The 22225-nt window shown below is 38.8% G+C and overlaps 1 protein-coding gene across 1 annotated transcript in view; it reads right to left on the reverse strand.

The window, feature by feature from the left end:
* The window catches only part of GBE1 (1,4-alpha-glucan branching enzyme 1), a 300636-nt gene that overhangs the window by 188354 nt on the left and 90057 nt on the right, over nt 1-22225 (reverse strand). The window contains exon 3 of the mRNA XM_017347168.3: nt 5076-5191. Coding sequence (XP_017202657.2) covers nt 5076-5191 — 116 coding nt within the window. The remainder of the gene's footprint in view (nt 1-5075; nt 5192-22225) is intronic.

Here is a 22225-nt window from a genome sequence, read left to right on the forward strand (position 1 = left end):
CCAAATGCTTAGGCCCCTGCACCTTATGGCAGACTAGAAGAAGCTCCAGGCTCCTGACTTCAGCCTGGCCCAGCCCTGAGTGTTGTGGCCATTTGGAGAGTGAACCAGCAGATGGAAGATTATCTTTCTCCCTCTCTCTCCTTCTCTCTCTATAATTCACTTTCAAATAAACAAAAACTAAATCTTAAAAAAAAAGCGGGTCCTGATTTTTAGAAAACAAACTACATTCTGCCAGTTAAGAGAGAGCCACTCTTCAGACATATTTCTGCCCTGGGTGTTGACCTATTTGGACCATATGTCTTGGAAACTTGGCTTTTCCTGAGTTTGGCCAATGTAGATCCCCAGCATGGAGTCAGAGAGAGCATATTCCTTTGGTTCCTTTGCTGCAAGGTTACCATGAGTGAACTGAATCCCTCAACCACAGTGTAGGGTTCTCTTCAAGATGCCCAATTCTTTCTCACTGTGGATTTTAGTAATCCATCCCTCCTTTCTTATGGTGTAGTCAGGGTTACAATTTGGAAGATTTGTATCCCCAATGCTACCCTCATTTTAACTTGGCTTGAAGTTCCCTTGCATGCTCAACTTAGAAAATTACCCTTTTGAAAATAAAACCTATCAAACTTTGCTATTCTGAGCATGTAACTTGCTTCTTGTTGGAACTGCAATTGCTGCACACACTTTCACTCATGTAGCACTTAGACGTTAAAATGTCCTTCTACTCTCTCTAGCTCTCTGGTCAACTTCTAAACATGTTTCCATGCATCCCTGAATACCACTGCTGCTCTTTAATTTCCCACTACCAGCACAGAATGAATAAACGATTGATTCATTTATTTTTGGTCCAGCAGCACTTTATGTTTAAAACAACTAACCCCCACCCCCTCTGAAACACATACACCCACAGATGTAGTACAAGCCTCAGAGATCAAGAACAGCACCCGATACAGAGCAGACATTCGATAACTGTTGCATTGTTGTGAAACAACCTGGGAAAAGGTTTGTTTAATATTAAGTTGCCATTAAAGGTACATATTTTGGGGCAGGTGTTATGGCACTTTAGGTTAAGCCACCGCCCGCAACGTCAGCGTCCCATATGGAGTGCCAGTTCCAGCCTGATTGTTCTACTTTTGATGCAGCTCCCTGCTAATGCAACTGGGAAAGCAGCACAAGATGATTTAAGTATTTGGGTCCCTGCCAGCCATGCAGGAGACCTGGATGGAGTTCCTGATGACTGGCTTTGGCGTAGCCCAATCTCAGCTGTTGCAGTCATCTGGGGAGTCAACTAGTAGATGGAAGATCTCTCTCTCTCTCTCTCTCTCTCTCTCTCTCTGCCTCCCCCATCACTCTGCCTCTCAACTAAATAAAAAATTTAAAAACTTTTTTAAAAAGGTATGTGTTTTCAAAATAGTGAAGAAGAGCAACAAAAATCCTTAAACAAATAAGTTTGGCTATATATGAAATATGTATTAAAACAGGAATAATAATTAACCTTTAAGAAAGCAGACTTTGGGTCTAGCACTGTAGCGTAGTGGGCTAAGCTTCTGCATGCAAACCAGTGCCCATATTGGTTCTAGTCCCAACTGCTCCTCTTCTGATCCAGCTCTTGGCTTACAGCCAGGGAAAGCAGCAGAAATAGGCCCAAGCAATTGAGCTCCTGTACCTGTGTGGGAGACCCAGCAGAAGTTCCTGGCCCCTGGCTTCAGATCAGCCCAACTCCAGCCATTGTGGCCCTATGGGGAGTGAACCAGCAGATGGAAGACCTTTCTCTCTGTCTCTCCCTCTCTCTGTAATCTACCTCTCAAATAAATAAATAGATAAAACTTAAAAAAAAAAAATAGACTTCTTTCCTTGTTATCCGTATAGCCTTGAATGTTTAATGTATCTTAAATTATTAAGAAAAAAAAATTCTGGGGTTGGTGCTGTGGCACAGTGGGTAAAGCTGCCACTTGCAGTGGTTTGAATCGCAGCTGCTCCACTTTTGATCCAGCTCCCCGTTAATCCACCTGTGAAAGCAGCAGAAGATGATCCAAGTGTTTGGGCCCCTGCACCCACATGGGAGACCCAGAAGGAGCTCCTGGCTTCAGATCAGCCAAGATGCAGCCATTGCAGCCACTTGACAGTGAACCAGCAGATGGAAGATCTATCTCTTACCTCTACCTCTCTCTCTCTCTCTCCTGGCTTTGGATTGGCCCAGCTCCAGCCATTGTGATCATCTGGCGAGTGAACCAGTAAATGGAAGATCTGTCTCTCTCTCTCTCTCTGTCTGTCTCTGTCTCTCTCTGTCTCTCTCTGTCTGCCTCTGCCTCTCTGTAACATTTCCTTTCAAATAAATAAATAAATCATTTTAAAAAACAATTTTCATCTTGATAAACTCATTGGATACCTTTAAAAGATGGGGCATTTCAGGACAGCAATGAAGCCACTGCTTGTGATGCCTGCATTCCCTGTCAACAACTCCTGTACTTGAGTCCAAGCTCCCCTTCAGTACAGCTTCCTAATGTGCACCCTGAAAGAATGCTTCAAATACTTGTGTCCCTACCACTCACATGGAAACCTGCATTGAGTTTCTGGCTACTGGGTTCAGCCTGACCCAACCCCAACTCCTGTGGGTATTTAGGGAGTGAACCAGCAGATGGAAGCTGTTAAACTCTCTGTCACTTTGCCTTTTTAATTAAAAAAAAAAAAAGAAAAAATACTTGAGACATTTACAAACCACTTAAGAAGTGATGTATTTTTAAAAAAGTATTCCACTGAAAATATCAGGCATTTTGCACAGGAAACCCAGTTATTATTTCCATGGTAGAGAGCAATATTTTTTAATGGTTACCAAATAATTCATAGGAAAGACATCCTCAAGTGAGTTATAAAGGTCAGTCCCTTATGGACTGAAATATATTTTCAACTTCAATTTAAAACAAGATGTCTAATTACCAAGAAATATTACCTAGGGACAACTTCAGATGGGAGGGCCAAAATCCGCAAGTTAATTGATATTTATAGAGAAGTTAATATCGCCACTAAAGAAAATCTGATGCATCATATCCCATAAATGAATAATTAATTATATCACTATACTAATATTATTAATATTATGAGAGCATTTAAATGTTTCCTCAATGTTTGAAATATCTAAAGACTGTGAATCACATTTGGAGCCTAAATTTCCAGTTAATTAACCTCACTAAAATTTTTAGAAAATAATAATGAAAGGAAGATTACAGAACACGTTATCTGATACTTGTTAAATATTTATTTCCTGTTAAACATAGACTTAAAAGCCAGGTAACAATGTAAAAACCATTTTTAATGATCATATTGTTCAAGCTCATTAAAGGAAAATAGTTTTTTTCAAACATAGTGAAATATAATGCACAGCATGGTATAGAGTATATAATAGATTTGGAGTCAGAGAGGCAAATTCCCACCAAAATCCCCAGTATGTATCAAAAACCATTCATTTCTAGAATTCAATGATTTTTTTTCCCCATGTAAGGAAACAACATATTGAGATTAATTCATTCAACCAATTATTTAAAACTCAGGGTTTCAGAGCACACAAAATTTTCTAACTAAAAAAGGCAGAAATATTCTGAAATACTTTAAAAAAGAAGTTTAGTTCTTGAAAAAGTAAAAACAATGAAAAAAAATGGCCATAAGACATAAAAGCCACAGAGAAACCAGTAAGACAATAGTGGCCTTGCCTCACAGTTTCCATAAAATTATGCCCCACAAACTACAGAAGAATCAGGCTATTCAATTTATTCCTTCAAAGACTGTATGTAAAAGATGACTTTAGCATTCCATCAATATTTCTTGAGTGCCTACTCTGCCAGGCACCGTTCTAAAAATTGAAAATATACAATAGTAGCAACAGAACAGCAAAGACCCTGCTCTCGTGGAGCTTATACTGACATGGAAAAGGGATTATTTATATTAAATTTAAATCCTTCTTATTGTATACTGTAGCTACCTTTTCTCTTTCTTGCTACAAATTAAAAAGAACCTTGGCTGCCATCCCACATTTAAAAATCCCCTTATTCTATACAATATATTTTTTCTCATTATTGTATTATATGTGGCAAAATTTCTGTATTTTTCATGTATCCTTAGATTTCATTATTCATAAAAAAGAATTAAAGCAACAAAACAAACACATCATGCATTTTGATTTTAAATCTATTTTAAGTAACCCTGACTTAATGCTGGAAATAGCAAATGGCAACAAGATAATGCGATCACAGAACTGATCAAAGTAAAATGTCTAAGGGAAAGAGATTTAAGACACAGGAGTATCACATATTATACAAGTATTGTTTAAAATCAAGTAATTGTGAAAGGATTTAAATAGCTACCTATATAATCAAATGCCTTGGATCTGTATTCTAGACTTGTGACCCATCTGTCAAGCATTCCCGGTAGAGGCAGGCAAGGCCAGCTATGTCTGCTCTCTCTGCAAACCCAGAATGTGGAAACACGTGGTGAGCGCATATCGAGGGAGAGTGGAGGATGCTAAATCTGTCTATACTGCACGGGCTTCTGGGCTAACTCAGGGGGATTTAAAAGCAAGATTCCCCCACAACCATCACCACCCGTATCAGTGGCCTGAAATGGCAAGAACCAGAAAAACCATGTGCCCAAAATGTACCAGTCTCTAAGACAGCTTCTCCTCCCACATTCATGTGACTCATCACAACATCAGTTCTGTCAAAACTCTCTTTACAGGTATCCTCTACGTTGCTGATGTCAAGACAGGTTTCATTTTTCCATTAAACTTTGTTCACCAAGCTAAAATTTTGCAACTACTCAAAAATCACATCTCAACCATAACTTCTTATATAAAGTTTCTAAATTCCTGATAATAAAACTAATTCTGATGCTTTACCAACTAAACAGTTCTTATCAAAATGCATCCAAATTTGTCAATGCTTTCTCTTTAATTTTTTTGTTTGGACATTTAGACTGCTTTTCTCGTCATTATCATTATTGGTTATACAACCTAATATTTTAAATAAAATGCTGCAAACAGGGTAAAAGAAAATGATAAGTTCAAGTAAGAACAAAATTGAGATAAATACCTTTACTTTGGATCCATGAGGCACCAGTACAGACTTATCCAGCTTTGGTGGGATATACAGCTCCCATTTTCCGTAATCCAGTTTTTTATATGGGTATGAAAATGGATTCCAGCCATCTAAAAATAAAAAGATCAGTTAATGAGCTTCAAGCACAACAACAGTATACTGCTTACTCATACAAATTAAATCACTCATTTTCTAAGATGCTAATCAAAATGCTCTACTATTCATTTAGAAAAGGCAGGTTATTTTTAATTTATTTATTACAAATGCATTTGAATGTTTGTCTTGCATCTTAAAATTAAATAAAACACAGTATTTTCAATTGTATATTCAATTTTAATGTATCAATAAACAGAATGCAAAAAGAAAAAGATCTTTTTTTAGGAAATACTATGAACAAAAAGAGATAATATGATGAACATAAATGCATTCAATGTTAATTAGATAAGATACAAGTCATGGTAAAGAACCATGATGAAAAATAAGTAAAATCATATAATTACTCAAATTTACAGAAGTGTGGCAGAGCTAAGTTAAGTCTAAAGAAATGCATTAAGCAAGAAAGGTGGAAAGTTATATAAGCTACACAGAATATAAAGGAAAAGTAAAGTATAGACCCTGAGAGAAAGTCAAAATCAACAGTGGCAGACTTGTGCACAAACAAAAACTTAGCTTGTAACAGGGCTGGCATTGAAAATCAGTGAGTACAGGCAGGTGTTCAACCTAGTAGTTACCCATCTCCCTGATCAGAGAGCCCGGGTTTGATTTCAGGTTCCAGCTCCCAATCCCAGCTTTCCATCAGTGAATTTGCTGGAAAGCAACAGGTGATGGCTCAAATAGTTGAAACCCTACCACCCCCAAGGGAGAACTAGATTGAGTTCCCAGATCCTGGCTTTGACCTGGCCATTATAAACATATCTCTCTCTCTCTCCCATCCCCAATACATTAAAAAAAAGGGGGGGGGGGCAGTCAGTAAAGGACATACTATGTAATAAGTGGTGCTGGAATAATTGATTATCCTCATGAATAAAAAAAGAAGAAATGGATTTCTACATAATAATACAACCAAAATCATTTAAACATAAGTTGATATTTAAATATGATAGGCAAAACTGTAAAATGTTTAGAACAAAATACAGAGAAATATATTTACAATGTTGAGATTTTTAAAAACTTTTTAAAATGAGAAGCAAAAACATAAAACTTTGAGGAGAAGGCGAATTGATAAATCTGAAAACTAAAATTGTAAATAGATATGCGGACAAACAGCAAGTCAGGCATTTGAATAACAAGACAACCAGAAAACACTTGTAACAAGTCTATTAAGAAAAGAGGACATCTATATATATAAAACATAATAGTACAGGGCCGGCACTGTGGCAATGGCATCCCATATGGGCGCCGGTTCTAGTTCCTGCTGCTCCTTCTCCAATCCAGCTCTCTGCTATGGCTTTTGATAGCAGTAGAAGATGGTCCAAGTGCTTGGGCCCCTGTACACACACATGGGAGACCCAGAAGAAGCTCTGGGCTCAGGCTTCAGATCAATGCAGCTCCAGCCATTGCAGCCATTTGGGGAGTGAACCAGCAGATGGAAGACCTCTCTCTCTCTCTGTCTCTACCTCTCTCTGTAACTCTGCCTGCCAAATAAATAATTTTTTTTAAAAAAAGAATAGTTAATAAGAAAAAAAAATCAATGGAAAAAATAGGCAAAATATATGTTTTCAGAGGACACTTGAATGTCCAATAAAAATACAAGTATGTAATCCATCTCACTGGTAAACAGAAAATCTTGGATTAAAGTAACAATTAGATGTTATTTCTCACTCATTATACTGGCTAAGATTCAAATTATTAAGTAGTAAACAAGAAGATAAAACAACACAGTTGCTAAGGTATATATTGGTAAAATCAACTTTGTTTAATAGAAAAGTTAAATATGTGTTAACCTTACAAGCTAAAAATCCCACTTCTAGATGGGATTGAACTGGAATCCCCTGGCACGTTTCCAATTCAATCCCATCAAGGTGGCATGTACCAATGTCATCTCACTAGTCCAAGTGATCAATTTCAGTTCACAATTGATCACACTGATAGGTCTAAGAGTCAAAGGGATCACATAAACAAGACTAGTGTCTGCTAATACTGACTGATAGAATCAAAAAGGGAGAGAACAATCCAACATGGGAAGCAGGATACATAGCAGAATCATAGAATGCCAGATGTCCTAAACAGCACTCTGGCCTCAGAATCAGCCCTTAAGGCATTCGGATCTGGCTGAAGAGCCCATGAGAGTATTTTAGGCATGGAAAGCCAAGACACTCTGGCCAAAAAAAAAAAAAAAAAAAAAAAAAAACAACCTAAATGAAAGATCACTGCAAGTGAGATCCCAGTGGAAGAATGGGACATCAAAGAATCAAAGAAGGAAGTACCTTTCGCTGAAGTGAGAAAACTTCCACTTTGACTATGACCTTGTTTAAATAAGATCAGAGTCAGCTAACTCAAAAGACTTCCATAGTCTTGGCAACTCATGACAAGAGCCTAGGGAGATTACTGAGGCCATGAACAAGAGTGCCAATTCTTAAGTCAACAACAGGAGTCACTGTGCACCTATTCCTCATGTAGGATCTCTGTCCTTAATGTGTTGTTCAATGTGAGTTACTGCTATAACTAGTACTCAAACATTATTTTATACTTTATGTTCTGTGTGGGTGCAAACTGTTGAAATCTTTACTTAATATATACTAAATTGATCTTCTGTATATAAAGATAATTGAAAATGAATCTCTTTTTTCTTTTTAACTTTTATTTAATGAATATAAATTTCCAAAGTACGACTTATGGATTACAATGGCTTCCCCCCCATACCGTCCCTCCCATCCACAACCCTCCCCTTTCCCACTCCCTCTCCCCTTCCATTCACATCAAGATTCACTTTCGAGAGAAAGGTCTTCCTTTTGCCGTTGGTTCACCCTCCAATGGCCGCCGCGGCTGGCGCACGGCGGCCGGCACTCCACACTGATCCCATGGCAGGAGCCAGGTATTTATTAGCATCGCGCTGATCTGAAGCCAGGAGTCAGGTGCTTTTCCTGGTCTCCCATGCGGGTGCAGGGCCCAAGGACTTGGGCCATACTCCACTGCACTCCCAGGCCATAGCAGAGAGCTGGCCTGGAAGAGGGGCAACCGGGACAGAATCCAGGCCCCGACTGGGACTAGAACCCGGTGTGCTGGCGCCGCAAGGCGGAGCATTAGCCTATTGAGCCGCGGCGCCAGCTGAAAATGAATCTTGAATCTTGATGTGAATGGAATGGGAGAGGGAGCGGGAGTTGGGAGGGTTGCGGGTGGGAATGAAGTTATGGGGGGGAAGCCATTGTAATTCATAAGCTGTACTTTGGAAATTTATATTTATTAAATAAAAGTTAAAAAAATTCCACTTCTAGGAAACAGCCTAGATAATCCTCATAATTGTGCAAAAAAAAGTTCAAAACATTCACTGAAGAATTACTTACAATAGCAAAAAACTGTAAGCATTGAAAATTTAAATCAGCTACAAAATGCGTAAATACCTTATGGTATAATTAAACAAAGTGATGCTATGCAATGCAATAAAATGCGTGGATGATAGTGAATTTATTTTTCCTCTCTTTCACTAAATACGAAATTATTCTTTCCTCTGACAACATGATAACCAACCAAAATACTTGTAGCTACTTCTACTACTGGCATATCAAAGATTATTTTTCCAATAAAACAAGTTCCTTACTAATATGTATTTTTCATATTAGTAAATGAAGGTAAACTTTTCTCCATAGGATACACATATATCAAGGTCCAGAATAATCAGAAAATCACTAGATTTAGACACTGCTTGGGACACCCAGATCCCCTAAGAGTACCGGTTTTGAGTCCTGGCTCAACTTCCTGTTACAGCTTCCTGCTAATAGCCACCACTGGAGACAGCAGGTGATAGCTCAAGTACTTGGGTCTCTGTCTCCCACAAAGAGACCTAGACTGAGTTCCTAGCTCCTAGCTTTGGTTTAGTGCAGCTCTAGCTATTGCAGGCATTTGGAGAATGAGCCAGCACATGAAAAATATCTCCCTCCCTCCTTCACTGCCTGCCTCTCAGTCTCACCACCCCTTCTCAAACTCTCTGCTTTTCAAATAATAAATAAATAAACTTTTTTTAAAGATGAAAGAAGAAGGGCCAGCACTGTTGTGCAGCAGGTTAAGCTGCCACTTGCAGCACCGGCATGCTATATGAGACTGCTGGCTTGAATACTGACTGTTCCTCTTTCAATCAAGCCTCTTGATACTGTACCTGTGAGGGCAGTTCCCAGTATCTGGGCCCCTACCACCCAAGTGGGAGATCAAAATGGAATTCCTGGCTCTTGATTTTGGTGGGACCCAGACCAAGCTATTGCATCCATTTAGGGAGTGAGCCAACAGATAGAAGATCTATGCCTTTCCCTCTCTCTTTTTGTAACTCTACCTTTCAAGTAAAGAAATAAATAAACCTGAAAAAAAAAAAAAACTATCACAGTTATATCTACATATGATCATAGGAACCAACTGTGAAAGTACACAGTTAAAAATTACATAACATTAAACATAAAATGAATGACAAAAAAAATAAAATAAAACTGATTTTTTTACAGATTTATTTACTTGAAAGGTAGAGTTACAGAGAGGCAGAGGCAGGGGTGTAAAATAGAAACCATCCACTGGTTCACTCTCCAAATGGTTGCAACAGTCAAGGCTGAGCCAGGCTGAAACCAGGTCTCCCATATGGATGCAAGGGCCCAAGTATTTAGGCCTTCTGCCACTGCTTTCCTAGTCACATTAGCTGGGAGCTGGATTGGAAGTAGAGCAGCAGGGACTTGAGCTAGCACCCTATTTGGATGTCAGCACTTCAGGTGGAGGCTTTATGCACTATGCTACAGAACTGGCCCCAATTTTGTTATTTTTGAAAGTTTGATATAGAAAAAGTGCAAAAGGCAAAATAATAAAACTTAACAGACACATTGTAAGGGAGTATCTTGTGAAATAAATCTTATTCTTGAATGGAACTGAAAATAAAATTAATAAACAGTTCTGGAGCCAGTGTTGTGATGCAGCAAGTTAAGCTGCCACCTGCAACACTGGTATTCCATATGGGTGCTAGCTGGAGTCCCAGCTGCTCTAATTCTAATCCAGTTCCCTGCTAATGCACTTTGGAAAGCAGCATGAAAGGGCCCGAGTTGTTGGGCATCTGCCAACCATGTGGGGGGCCTGTATGGAGTTCCAGGCTCCTGGCTTTGACTTGACTCAGCCCCAGCCATTGCAACCATTTGGGGAATCAACCAGAAGTTGGAAGATCTCTCTATCTCTCCTTTCTCTCCCTCTCTCTCTCTTTGCCTCTTGCTGTCTCTGCTTCTCTCTCTGAAACTCTGCCTTTCAAGCAAATCTTTATAAATAAAATAAAAAATAATAAAAGATCTCTAGCTATATATACATATATATCTATATCAAAGCATATTTATTCTTTTTAAGCAGGCATGATACCTGGAGTATGCAACATTGAATTAATTTAATTAAGTTTTTAATGCAAAGAGTTTATATGGTATGTAGGCCTGAGGGACAGAAGCAAGCATACTAATCACCACACATGACAATTATTTACTTTTCTGCCAAGCAAAGAATTAGACATTGAGTTCCCTGCTACAACAATTTCCCAGCTTTAGCTCACATCAGAATCACCTGAACTGCTTAGAACACACACTGCTCTCCCTTTGTCCCAGATTTTTGATGCAGCAAATGCCAGGCTGGACCTAGTAATTTGGATTTCTAAAATTTCTGAGTGATGTTGATGACATTGGCCTCTGAACCACACTTTAAAAACAACTTCCCTGGTTAAATTGGTATGTTCCAATGTTCTTTTCCTACAGTTCTGAGTGATTTTCTGGATAAAATTAAAATATCATAATATCCTAAGTCAACAGGTTAAGGAAATTCTAAAATAGAATTTATCAATAATTATCATCAAAGGAAAATATTACATAATGTTTAGGATTTAGGATTGACCAGGGTTATAAAGTCTTAGAGGACTATCAGTGAATATCAGATTATAGAACATGTCTGAGAGATTAAGGAATTTAAATATATTATTGTAAGGGAAAAAAAGTTGACATTTTAAAGATGAAAATACATACTGAGGGGTCAGTGCTGTGGCATAGAGGGTTAAGTCCCCTGCCTGCAGTGCCGGCATCCCATATGCACATCGGTTCAAGTCCCAGCTGCTCTACTTCCTATCCAGCTCCCTGCTAATGCACCTGGGGAAGCAGTGGAAGGTGGCCCAATGTGGCAGATCCTGCACCTATGTGGCAGATCCAGAAAAGGCTGCTGGCTTTGGCCTGGCCCAGCCTGGTCATTGCAGTCATTTGGGGAGTGAATCAGTGGATGGAAGAATTCTCTCACTCCCTCTCACCCCTCTGTATCTCTGCCTTTCAAATACATAAATAAATCTTTAAAACACACACACACACACACACACATACTGAGATCATTACTCAGTACACTGCTATAAGCATCTACAGATAATATTTCCTATAATATTCTCTCTCTCTGCCTCTGTCTCTATGTCTTTCTCTCTCCTTTATTTCTCTCCTCTTCAAATAAAATGAAAAAATTAAAATTAAAACAGAAGAACATGCTTCCCGCTTGCATAAATTATTTTCTTACTATAACATTTTCTAAGACATGGATGTTAATCAAGTTAGGATAATCTGATGTATTTTTTTTTTTTTTGACAGGCAGAGTTAGACAGTGAGAGAAAGAGAGAGATGGAGAGAAAGGTCTTCCTTTTTCTGTTGGTTCACCCCCCAAAGTGGCCACTACAGCTGGTGTGTTGAGGCCGGCGCGCTGCGCCGATCCGAGGCCAGGAGCCAGGTGCTTCCTCCTGGTCTCCCATGTGAGTGCAGGACCCAGGGACATGAGCCATCCTCCACTGCCTTCCCAGACCACAGCATAGAGCTGGATTGGAAAAGGAACAACCGGGACAGAATCCGGCACCCCAACCGGGACTAGAACCTGGGGTGCCGGCGCTGCAGGCGGAGGATTAGCCTAGTGAGTCGCAGGGCCGGCCCCTGATGTATTTCTAAAGCAAGCATTTTAATTGGTATTTTATTATTAGCATGCTTTAATTTATCACTTGTATTTGATAATCCAAAAGATTCTATTTGTTCACAGACTCAAAACCAGCAGAAAAAATTAAATCAAGATATGGAAAAGAAACAATATAAGGTGCACAGTTTAATATGAACTAAAAACACACATTCGGCACAGGCAATCAAACATTACCTAAGGTCACTGCATCAGGTATGTAAACTCTATGCTTATCTCATACCAACAACCTTTCTTCTTCTAATATAACAATCCACACAAAAAATCTTTAAATGTTAGCCTCCATCAAGTAGACCCAACTCCTTCATTCACATTAGAGGACTTTGCTTCATCAGCTCCTAGCCACCTGATTTTTGTGGAGCTTTTAATTTAATATAAATTTTTTTTTTCATTATGCACAGTTGAAATGATTCCAATTTACTAGGAAAAAGCTTCCACTTGAAGACGCCAATGTTCTGAAAAACAGTCCGTGCCTGGGCCAGCTCCTGCCACTCCCAAGCTTCACCAAGCAGGGAGGCAAGATGCCTGGCAAATACAGCAGGCAGAGCTTATGGCAGATGTCAGTTCCATCCTGTCCAAGTGGACGTCTCTCAAGTCATTAAAGACATTTGGAAAATCACCACCTTGAAGCTTGTAAGCATCCTTCCTCACTATATAACGACATGCATGTCAAGCTTCGTTTTTATGCAAAAGTTATGAAGTGGAATGCGAATTCTGCTTTCATAGATAGAAGTTTAGAGATTTACTCATGTGAATGAAGAATGTAGTCATGAAGTTCAGGATTAGAATATTCTATGGCATTGCGCTTACCAAGGATTATGGGAGGACCATACAGTGTTTGGAGAGTGAAAGATACGAGGGTTTTTGAGGTCCTTTCCTTTTTCCCTCCAGGTAATTTTTCCCCTCCATTGCATAAAAAGGCCTCCTTCAGCAACTTCTGCTGACAGCTGGCACCCTGGGGGATGACCTCATCAAAAATCCCAGCCTTAGGGCAGGCATTGTGGCACAGTGGGTTGAGCTATCACGCGGAATATCTACACCCCATATTGGAGAGCCTGAGTCCAAGTTCCACTTCCAAATTCAGCTTCCTGTTAAGGTACATACTGGTAGGCAGCAGGTGAGAAGGATCAAGTACTTGGGTTTCTGTCACACATCGGGGAGACTCAGATCAAATTCCTGGCTTGAGGCTTTGGCCTGACTCATCCCAGTTTACAGGCATTGAAGGAGTGGAAATAAGCAGATGGAAGATCTCAACTCCGCCCATGTGATCTGCCTGTCTCTCTTGCTCCCTTTGCCTTTCAATTAAATAACTAAAAAAATAATTTTTAAGAAAAACTCTGTTTTTGAAAAGCTTTATTTGTTTTATTTGAAAGGTAGAGTTACAGGGAAAGAGACAGGGACAGGGCTGGGCCAGGCAGAAGCAGGAGCCTGAAACTCCATTTGTGCTTTTTTTTTTTTTCTTTTCTGTTTTTCTGTTTTTGAAAAGCTTTATTTGTTTTATTTGAAAAGTAGAGTTACAGGGAAAGAGACAATGGCCAGGGCTGGGCCAGGCAGAAGCAGGAGCCTGAAACTCCATTTGTGCTTCCAATGCGGGTGGCAGGGGCCCAAGCACTTGGGCCACCTTAACAGGAAGCTAGATTGGAAGTGGAGCAGCCTGGACTTGAACCAGTGCCCATATGGAATGCAGCATTGAAGGCAGCAGCTTAATCAGTTATGCCACAAGCTGGTCCCTAGCATTATTTTTTAGAGGAAACTATTCTTAACACATATTAGTTCAGCTGAGGTGTATTTTTCATACCAATCTCAAGAGAAAATCAGAATTCCATCAAATTCAGAACTAATATTGCTTTATTTTAAAGAACGATTGCTTAGTCGGGTGATATGCAGCTTTCTGGAAATTAGGAAATAAATTATCTATAGCTTAATTAACTTAACTATTATTTAAGGCACATATGGAAGAAAGGGGTTCTATAGTCAAAAACCAATGATACTTTAAATGAAATTAAATGTTTCTTACAGAATCAGTGCTTATGATACCTTTTATGCAGTGAAGGGGGTGTAAGGGAATATATCCAGTTGCTTTTGATTTCAAAAAGCATAAACACATAAACCAAAAAAATAATGAACAGAATTGATTACATATATGGGGAGTAAAAACACAAATTCCTAGGACTGTATCTTGCTATATTTTGACTATAGAACCAGGTAAGAATTCACAAAATTAGAATATTTAATAATTCAAAAAGGAGAAAAAGGGTAGGCATTGTGGCACAGTGGTTTAAACCACTGTTTGGGAAGCCCACATCCCAAATCATAGCGCATGCTGGAGCTCCAGTTTTTCCATGCTTCTGATCCAGCTAACTTGTCTGTGAAGCAGTAGTTGATGGGTCAAGTACTTAGATCCCTGTTACTATTGTGGCAGACCATAATGGAGTTTCTAGCTTCTAATTTCCTCCTCTACCAGTCCTAGATGTTGTAGGCTTTTGGGAAGTGAACCAGAGGATGGAAGATACCTCTCCCTCTCTTCTCCATCTCTCTCTTCCTCCCCATCTCTCCCTCTCTGTTTCACTGCCTGTCAAACAAAATAGAAAATCTTTTTAAAAGGAAAGAGGGAAAGAAGGAAAAAAAAACCCTTAAAATGAAAAATGAACCAAATAAATTACCTTAATTGTTTATCAACAGTTATATATCAAGGAAATCACAGACTAGACTGAAGACAAAGAATGTCATATTACTTTTAAATATAACAGTAGTTATTACATTACCAAAATATCAACTATTAGGAAATGCATAAAAGTATTAATGATGAAATGATGTTTTGTCTGAAATTTACTTTAGGAAAAAAATATGTGTACATGGGATGGGGGACAGATGAAAAGTTACTTATAAATAAATATAAATATTGGCAAAGTGTTTCTGATTTTTGAAGCTGCTTCGTACGAATATAGAATGCTGTTCATTAGGAAATTTCCTAAAAGCAAGTATGAACTACTGTTATGTGGTCTCTGTGCATAAATATTTGTCCAAATCTCCTTCCTTGCCATCAATTATAAAAGGTGATGTTATCTGGGCTAGCACTGTGGTATAGCTGGTATGGCTACTACCCGTGATGCCATCCCCTGGAGGTGCTGGTTCGTCTCCTGGCTGCTCCACTTCCAATCCAGCTACCTGAAAATGGCCCGAGAAAAGAAGTGGAAGATGGCCCAAATTTTTAGGCCCCTTCAACCTATGTGGGAAACCGGGTTGAAGCTCCTGGCTTCAGCTTAGCTCAGCCCTGGTCCTTGCAGCTACTTGGGGAGTGTACCTGTGAATGGAAGATCTGTCCCTCTCTCTCTCTCTCTCTCTCTCTCTCTGACTCTCCCATTCTCTCTGTAATTCTTTCAAATAAATAAATAAATCTTTTTTTTTTAAAGTGACGTTATCAGGCAAAGGACATAAGGTTTTAATGTATTTATGGTTCTAAATACAGATAAACTAACAACTTTCTAAATAGGCATTTTCAACTCATACTCCCAGAAGCAGCATACAAAAATGCTCAACTGCCCATATCTTCATCAACACCAAGGATTATCATTTTAATAACAAGGCTTGTCTGTCTTGCTCAACCAGAGTTCATTAAGAGAATTGAGCCCTAATGCCCAAAGGATCCATTGCATGCAATAAATTAACTTCTCTTCAAAGCATCTGAAATAGTATTCGTTGTATACAGACCTTGGGAGAATTTAGAAAATAGGCATTCAAAACATTTTCTGTGGATCAAATGGGAAACTAGCAAGAAGTTTCCTCTCATTATTGTTTAGATGTAACCGATACCTTTGGAATACAGTATTTTCATTTCTTTTCAAAACAAGCTATAATTGTAATTTTGATTATTCTCCTTAACCCTATTGTTATTTGGGAGAAATTGGGAGGTCAGTATTATGTTTCCTTTTAATTTTTTTCATTACTTTCTGATTTTATTGAAATGAAGTTAATAACATGGTTTATTTTGTGGCTCAACAGAGTAGCAATCAAACCATTTATTTTTTATTTACCAACCTGTTTACTGTAGCAGTAGAAACCACTGAATTATCTCAAAATACCTTCTATGGAGAAATCCAACAGAGCAACTATATAAAAAATGTAAGAGCAGAACAGTTCTGCATGAAGTGCCACTACCTGCCATGGCTTCCACCTTCCTTCTTCCTCACTCTCAGAGCCTTCTATATGGAATTCAATTCTGCTAACTGTTCCAGTATATGATTTACTTTTGGAGATGTTTTACTGATCCTTTAAAACATACAATTTCATGTTATTCAAATTCTCCATTTATTTCTAGTTTATTTGATCCATTAAAAGCTAGAAGTATAGTAAATTGTATGTATTAGGGTATGCAAATTTATCCAACTCCAAACCATTATTACCACCTATATTTGACCAAAACTCAAACATTATTTGGGACCTAACAATGATAATATGTATATTTACTTCGATTCTCATTATTCATCTCCATGCTAGTGATGAACTGAATACTTGTGTCCCCATAAAATTCATCTTTTTAATTCATATGTTAGTCTACTCCTCAGTTTTATGGAACTAGAAACAGGGCCTCTAGAAAGTAAAACAATCACAAGGGTGATAAGCCCTGTGCAGAGCAGGTTAGGCGGCCATCTACAGCACACACATCCCATATGGGCACTGGGTTTAAGCTCCACTTCCAATCCACCTCCCTGCTAATGTACCTGGGAAGGTAGCAGGAGATGGCTCAGCTGCTTGGGCCCCCGCACCTATGTGGGAGGACTGGATGAGGTTCCTGGCTCTTGATTTTAGCCTGGCCCAGCCCTGGCCATTGCAGCTCTATTAGGAGTAAATCAGCAGATGGAAGATCTTTCTGTGTCTCTCCTGCTCTCTGTGTGATTATGACATTCAAATAAATAAACAAAGAAATAAATACTGGGGCTGGTGCTGTGGCATAGTTGGCTAAGCCTCTGTCTGTAACACCAGAATTCCATATGAGCACCAGTTCATTTCCTGGCTGCTTCTCCTCTGACCCTGCTCTCAGCTTGGGAAAGCAGTGAAAGATTACCCATAGATTCTTGGGCTCCTGCACCTACATGGGAGACAGGGAAGAAGTTCCTGGTTCCTGGCTTTGGATTGGCCCAACTTCAGCCATTGAGGCCATTTGGGAAGTGAACCAGAAGATGGAGGACCTTTCTCTCTGTCTCTCCCTCTCTCTGTAACTCTTTGTCTCAGATACATAAATAAACAAATATAATAATATATAAATCATTAAAAAACATACATAAAAATACATAAATCTTTAAAAAACCAAAAAAAATTACAAGCATAGAGCTTCCATAAGTGGAACTGATGCCCTTATAAAAGGAACTGAAGAGAGCTCTGTAACTCTTTCTCCCTTATCCAAAGGAAAGTTAGCAGTCTGCAACCCAGAAGAGAGCTCCCCACAAGAACTCAATCATGCTGCCACCTGACCTCAGGCTTCCAGCATCCAGAACTGTGAAGAATAAATTCTCATTGTTTATAGGAAATTCAGTTTTACAGTAGTCCAAAGTGACTAAGAAACATTGTGCAGTCAGAATTTGACCATTCTTTTATTTCAGTGACAATAAGGCCTAGGAAAAAAAAATTAAAGCTGGAAGAAATGTTATTTGTTTAGGAGGAAGATAGACGTTTAAGAAGCAAAGGGAAAGAGGCTAATAGAAAATGGTCAGTAACCAGTGGCAGCAACAGGCACTCTATGGGCCAAGAATGGCTCTCAAGTATGTTTTCAATGGGCAATACAACAAAGCTGTATGTCTTCATGTCAACAAACATTTGGAGCCCAGTAGGAGAGCTTCAGTTCATTATCATATGCTGTATGAGTTTCAACTGCAGCTTAAACCATTTATGACCTCTTTGGCTTCAGCAGGGATTTAAGTTTAGGAACTCTCCTTTACACCAGAAAGTATAATCTTCCATCTGAAGAAACTCCATCTGAACCAGTTCAGATGGGGCATGAGAGGACCGCATAGTAATCAAGAAGGCAATCAATGTGTTATTCTGTTTGGAGTTTATTGAGCTTTTTGAAAATGAATGTTTATATATTTTCATTAGATTTTAAAATTATTTTGGCTGATACCTCTTTTATTTTCAATAGCTTTATTGAATTATAATTAACATTCAATAAACTACATGCATTTAAATGCAAAAGCAAAGAAAGCAATCACATATCTCTCTCTCTTAAACCTATATTCATTTATAAAAATACATCAATGAAGCTAAAACTGACTGTAAACACAACTAGCAATGTAACAGAAGTAGATTACATGTCTATGGTTAGTTGATTTTCAGTAAGCATGACTAAGACAACTCAATGGGGGAAAATTTTTTTTTTCAAGTGATAATATTGAGACAACTGATCTCTACAGAAAAAAGAATACACAAGAATACACTTGAACCCTTATCTCAAAACTAACTCAAAATTAACTCCAGATGGGCCAAAAAAGCTCAATATAAGAATTAAAACTATACAACTCTTACAATAAAACATAAATTCTTGGGGCCAGCCTTGTGGCAGAGTGGGTAAAGCTGTCACCTTGAAGCCAGCATCTCAAATGGGCATTGGCTTGAGTCCCAGCTGCTCCACTTTGATCCAGCTCCCTGCTAATGCACCTGGGAAAATCACAAGAATGTGGCCCAAATTCTTGGGCCCCTGAACCCATCTGGGAAACCCAGAATAAGCTCCTTGCTCCTGGCTTCAGCCTGACCCAGCCCTGGCCAGTGTGACCATTTAGAGAGTGAACCAACGGATGGAAGACCTCTCTCTTTGTCTCTCCTTCTCTCTCTTTCTACAACTCTGCCTTTCAAATCAATAAAATAAATGAAACAAAAAAAAAAAACCATAAAGTCTTCCAGATCTCAATCTTTTAATATGAAAGTATCAGTCAACAATACAAGTAACAAAAGAGAAAACTGGTAAATTGGACTTGGTCAAAATCAAGATGTATGTCCAGGAACATTATTAAGAAAATGCAGACACCCCACAAAATAAAATATTTCAGATCATACATCTGATCATGGATTCAAATTTAGAGTATATAAAGAACATTTTCAATTCAGTAATAAAAAGGTAAACCAAGTTTTAAAATAAGCAAAGGAAAAAACTAAAAAAGTTCTACAGTAAAAAGGTATAATTTGATGACAGGCACACTAAGGATGCTCAACATTATCAGTCATGAAGAAAACGCATATCCAAACTACAGTGAGGGACCACTTCAGGCACAGTAGGATGCAGTAAAACAGATGAATAGTGTTGGTGAAGCTGCGGAGAAACAGACCTCATACACTGAGAATGTAATACAGTGCAGTCAGTCTGGAAAACAGTCTGGAAGCACTTCAAAAGCTAAAGACAGAGTTACCATTAGAGTCTGTCATTCCATACCTACTCACAAAACCAAGTGAAATTAAAATCTATGTTCACACAAAAACTTATGTATGGGGGCCGGCGCTATGGTGCAACGGGTTAACGCCCTGGCCTAAAGCGCCAGCATCTCATATGGGTGCCAGTTCGAGACCCAGCCGCTCCACTTCCGATCCAGCTCTCTGCTATGGCCTGGGAAAGCAGTTGAAGATGGCCTAAGTCCTTGGGATCCTGCACCTGCGAGGGATACCTGAAAGAAACTCCTGGCTCCTGGCTTCAGAATGGTGCAGCTCCAGCTACTGCAGCCAATTGGGGAGTGAACCATCAGATGGAAGACCTCTCTCTCTCTCTCTCTTTATCTCTCTCTCTCTCTCTCTCTCCGTGTAACTCTTTCAAATAAATAAATAAATATTTTTTAAAAAAACTTATGTCAGCCCTTAAGGCATGCGGATCCAGCTGAAAAGCCCATGAGAGTATTTCAGGCATGGAAAGCCAAGACTCTCTGGCAAAAAAAAAAAAAAAAAAAAAAAAAAACCAACCAACCTAAATGAAAGATCTCCGTGAGTGAGATCCCAGTGGAAAGAACGGTCATCAAAGAAGGAGGTACCTTTCTCTGAAGGGAGGAAAGAACTTCCACTTTGACCATGGCCTTGTCTAAATATGATCAGAGTCGGTGAACTCAGGGGGCTTCCATAGCCTTGGCAGCTCATGACAAGAGCCTAGGGTGATTACTGAGGCCATAAACAAGAGTGTCAATTTGTTAAGTCAACAACAGGAGTCACTGTGCACTTACTCCTCATGTAGGATCTCTGTCCTTAGTGTGCTGTACATTGTGATTTAATGCTATAACTAGTACTCAAACAGTATTTTTCACTTTATGTTTCTGTGTGGGAGCAAACTGTTGAAATCTTTACTTAATGTATGCTAAACTGATCTTCTGTATATAAAGAGAATTGAAAATGAATCTTGATGTGAATGGAAGGGGAGAGAGAGTGGGAAAGGGGAGTGTTGCGGGTGGGAGGGACGTTATGGGGGTGAAGCCATTGTAATCCATAAGCTGTACTTTGGAAATTTATATTCATTAAATAAAAGTTAAAAAAATAAATAAATAAAAATAAAAAAAAACTTATGTATGACTGCTCTCAGCAACACTGATCATAATAATCAAAAGGTAAAAAAAATACAAATGCACATCAAATAATAAACAGATAAAGTGAATGTTGCATGTATATCAATACCATGAAATATTTGGCCATAAAAAGAAATGAAGAATAAATAAACTCTGCAACACAGAATCACAGAAATGCTATGCTAAGTGAAATAAGGTGTGGCAAAAGGCCTCATATCACATAATAGCATTTATACGAAATATTGAAAGTACAAGAATTTACATAGATAGAACATAGATTAGTGGTTGCATAGGGTTGGGAAAATTGGGAGATGGGAGCCAAAGGATATAAAATTCCTTTTGGGGTAGTGGATATGTTCTAATATTGGTTGTTGTGATGGTAAAATAACTCTGCTCCTATAATATTAAAACCATGGAATTATATAACTTTAAATGGGAGAGTTTTTATGCTACATGAACTACATCTCAAAAAAGTTGTCAAAAATACATTTAAAAGTCCTGTAACCTTTATTTGTTCACTTCTATTGAGCTTTCACCATAGACTAAAATCAGTTAGAGATATTGTAAATGAAAGACCACATGGGGAGACATATAAAAATTTAATGGTAAAGAGATAGTTGGTCAATAAATAGAACAAAGACTCAAGTTAGATAGGTGAAGTTAGATAGGTGAAGACAACTTTGAAGAGAAAATGAATAAACTTCAAGGATTTGCAAAGGTGAAAAAAGTTGACCACGTTAGAAGTTGAAAACAAAAAAGCTTTTAATGAAAGGAAATTACATATCTTCTTCTGAAGTACAGATAATCACTAGCTTTATAGATGCCTACCTACATAAGCACACCAAGCTAATGACGAGGATATAAGAGCTTATCTTGGACTCTGAAAGAGGCCTATAATAAACGTATATCTTAAAAACTACCAAAGAATACAGTCTAAAAAGTTAGGCAAAGGCTAAATCAAAACTAGTAATAGGCCAGCGCCATGGCTCACTTGGCTAATCCTCTGCCTGTGGCGCCGGCACCCCGGCTTCTAGTCCCAGTTGGGGCGCCGGGTACTAGTCCTGGTTGCTCCTCTTCCAGGCCAGCTCTCTGCTGTGACCTGGGAGGGCAGTGAAGGATGGCCCAAGTCCTTGGGCCCTGCACCTGCATGAGAGACCAGGAGGCTTCGGATTGGCGCAGTGCTAGCCGTAGCGGCCATTAGGGGAGTGAACCAACGGAAGGAAGACCTTTCTCTCTGTCTCTCTCTCACTGTCTAACTCTGCCTGTCAAAAAATAAAAAAATTAAAAAAAAAAACTAATAATAAAGGAGTAGAGTCTTATTGTGATAGAAAAAATAATAAAATCATTTCATGAACAAAAAATAGGATGACTTGTGCCAGTGACTGCAGCAGCAGTAGTTATGAATTGTCCTTACAGCTTGACACTGGATATCTAATTTAAGTTTCTCAAAAGTCCTAAACAGTC

This window comes from Oryctolagus cuniculus, chromosome 4, assembly GCF_964237555.1.
Source record: "Oryctolagus cuniculus chromosome 4, mOryCun1.1, whole genome shotgun sequence".
In the NCBI taxonomy this organism is placed as follows: domain Eukaryota; kingdom Metazoa; phylum Chordata; class Mammalia; order Lagomorpha; family Leporidae; genus Oryctolagus; species Oryctolagus cuniculus.